We start from the raw sequence: 3,288 nt of genomic DNA on the forward strand, positions 1-3,288 counted from the left end.
ATATATATATATATATATATATATATATATATATATATATATATATACACACACACACGCTTATTAGTCTAGTTGTCATGATTATTTATAGAGTAACTGTAAGTTGTTTATGTCTAATATGCAAAACAATTGTCCTGTTTCATTTTAACTTGTCACATACATGTAACACAGCAGTACAGGCATTCAACTACTACTACTACTACTACTACTACTACTACTACTACTACTACTACTACTCAACCCACCTCATATTCTCCTCTCTATGAGTTAGTTTCATTTTTTATCTATTTTTTTCTTCTTTAATTTCTGAATTCTGTTGGGTGTCACGTGAAACTATTTACATTCAGTTTTTCGTATTTATGTAAAAACAACTTACAACATAAGCACTATCAGTAGAAAGTAAATAAGAAATTGACACTGTTCTACCATATGCAGAAGGAGGAAACTAATAAGAATTTCAAGTTTGTGTTTTGGTAGGAGGAAATACACTGTCCTTTTTTTTTTCTTTTGTTGTTTAAGATCTTTTGTGTGGAATTTATGATGCCTTGTTGTGTTCTATTTTTTTCACTTTACAGATTTATCATATGTGCAGGAGGGATTATAATTATGCCAATTTACAGAGAGATTTGCACTAACTTTTAGTCATTGTCATCATCATCATCATCATCACTACTGCCCCCCCCCCCACCTTCCTTTAACAAAGGGAGGTTGATCTTTCTCTGCTTAGTGGCTATGGCAAACGAGGCTGTGTGGAGGACCCGTCTGAAAGGTTTGAAGACAGGCACTTTCCCATCTGGCCAAGCTTTCATCAATTTCTTCAAATATCATTTGAAGAGGAAGGTGAGGGTAAAGAGGGAGGTGTTACCTTCTCGTGCGTTTATCTAAAGATGGTTGACAGTGGTAAGGTTGGTGAGACTGAATGAATCCACTCTGAGTACGCTTTTCTAAGTAGGAGGAAAGAAACTGGGAGATGGCACTTCCCATGCCTTAGGGATCACAGAGTAATCTTGGACTTCTGCATGGGGTTTACCTTGGATTACCCTAAGTGGACTACTTCACTATTGGAGATTTTATTTATTGATTTTTTTCATATTTCTCTAAACTTCTATTTATATATCCTTTGTTATATCCTTTAATGTTATAGTGTTTTCCTTTGATCGATGTTAAACCCCCACCTGTTTTGTGTTTTATCTTGTCCTTTGATATTGTCCTCCAAGTCCTGGGCCCTTGTGACAAGTGAAAGAAATTTTTATAACAATGATAATAATTTCAAATATTGGCATATAGTCAGCAGTTTTGGGGGAGGAAGTAAGCCGGTTACATTGCCCCCAGTGATAAACTGGTACTTATTTTATCGCCCCTGAAAAGATGAAAGGCGAAGTCGACCTTGGTGGAATTTGAACTCAGTATGTGAAGATGGATGAAATGCTGCTAAACATTTTGCCTGTTATGCTAATGAATCTGCCACCTCATTGCCTTTTATAATAATAATAATAAGAAGAAGAAGAAGAAGAAGAAGAATGTGGATTGATAAAATTGTTAGAATATCAGATAAACTGCTGTGTGGTGTTCCAATTTTTTATGTGCCGGGTTTGAATCCTATTAAAGTCAACTATGCCATTCATCCTTCTGGAGTTGATGAATTACCAATCAAGTACTGGAGTTAATGTAATTAACTAAACTCTATCCCTCAAAATTGCTGGCCTTGTGTCTAAATTAGAAACATTTATTATTACCTAAACATTTCAATTCAACGGTTCGTTTGTGTAATCAGTTTTGGTAAATTTAAAGTTTACACACACACACACAGACACAGTTTCTCTCTGTCTCTCTCTTTCACACAAAAACATACATATAACAGTACTTTTATATATATTATGTGATATTTAATGATATCTTTAAGATGTTTCAAGCTTCCTTATTACGTCTGTATTCTCTGTCATTTTATTTGCCTGTGTGTGATATTTTAAAATCTCTAACATGTTTGTGGATATATGAAAAAACTATTTCTAAATAATCAAGTCATAAGGATCTATACAGAACTCCTGTTTCATGGTTTGTAATAATATCACAGACAACATTCTCAAAAGGTATGATGTTTATTTCCATCAGTGAAGTATACAAACAGATGGCATAAATTGTCCTAATCAGAGTGACACAAGGAAATAATTGTTGATGTGACCTTAAGGTTTTATGAGCTTCAACTATTTCACTTCTGTCCTAGCTTTCTACAGCTGTGATGTGTTTCAGTAAACCTGTTATGCAATAAATCTGAGAACTTTTCTGTGGCATATTAACATTGATTTATTCATTTTAAGACAACTAAGATAACTAGATCTGTTTAGTCTTAATGGAAAACAGTTACAGTGCAAATGGAAAGTAGTTCTAGTGCTAATAGAAAACATACATTAATTTTACAGCTTTTTACTGGTGGTAGGAAAAAGCCCCTCCAAAAAGTAGTGAATGCAAGTGCCTCTTTTGTATATCAGAAGGGTGTTAGTAATTTCAGGCTCTCCCAATATTTTAACAAGTCTGTGCTTGAACTGGACATTTGTCTCGGACTTAACAACTTCCCTTTGTAATTAGCTACAGCTGTTGTTGTTTAGCAACAAGACGGCCCTGTTCAGACAATCTTCTGATTAAAGAAACTCCGTCTGTGACCAGCCCATCTTTTTATCAGACTGTGTATCTATGTGTATCCAATGTATATTTCTTATAAGACAATAGAATATAAAGGAGAGTTAGCTGTTATTTCTAGTAAGTTGAGTGACCACTCGGAAACTTTCTTCCTTTTTTTGTTATATTTACTGTTAGTTGTTACTGTTATATTTGTTTTAGTTATTACTTAACCCACCAGATCAATCTTGATTGACTGAACAGCCCTATAATCAGAGCTGTCCCAGCTGTGGCCACTGACCATCCTGCCTTTTTTAAAATTTATTTAAAAATATTTACACAAGTGTATTTTTAATTGTATATAGGCACAGGCGTGGCTGTGTGGCAAGAAGCTTGCTTCCTAAGCACATGGTTCCGGGTTCAGTCCCACTGTGTGGCACCTTGGGCAACTGTCTTCTGTAGCCTCAGGTCGACCAAAGCCTTGTGAGTGGATTTGGTAGAAACTGAAAGAAGCTTGTCGTATATATATATATATATATATATATGTGTGTGTGTGTGTGTGTGTGTAAATTATATATATATATATATATATATATATATATATATATCATTCACCATGTTAGATCACTAGCCACTACACATTCTTTATTTTCTCTCCTTGTTTCTTTTCAT

The 3,288-nt window shown here is 34.4% G+C and overlaps 1 protein-coding gene across 5 annotated transcripts in view; it reads left to right on the forward strand.

The window, feature by feature from the left end:
* Window positions 1-3,288, forward strand: part of LOC106877342 (copper-transporting ATPase 1) — a 101,912-nt gene that overhangs the window by 34,143 nt on the left and 64,481 nt on the right. The window contains exon 1 of one of the 5 annotated variants that reach the window (XM_014926222.2): window positions 308-473. The exons of 3 other annotated variants lie outside the window; for them this stretch is intronic. Coding sequence is in view for 1 of the 2 variants with exons in the window: in XM_052967776.1 (XP_052823736.1) it covers window positions 733-840 (108 nt within the window). In the remaining variant the exon portion in view is untranslated. Of the gene's footprint in view, window positions 1-307; window positions 474-717; window positions 841-3,288 lie in introns of those variants that run through there. One more of the 5 variants, XM_052967776.1, reaches the window with a different exon arrangement.

This window comes from Octopus bimaculoides, chromosome 5 (assembly GCF_001194135.2).
Source record: "Octopus bimaculoides isolate UCB-OBI-ISO-001 chromosome 5, ASM119413v2, whole genome shotgun sequence".
In the NCBI taxonomy this organism is placed as follows: domain Eukaryota; kingdom Metazoa; phylum Mollusca; class Cephalopoda; order Octopoda; family Octopodidae; genus Octopus; species Octopus bimaculoides.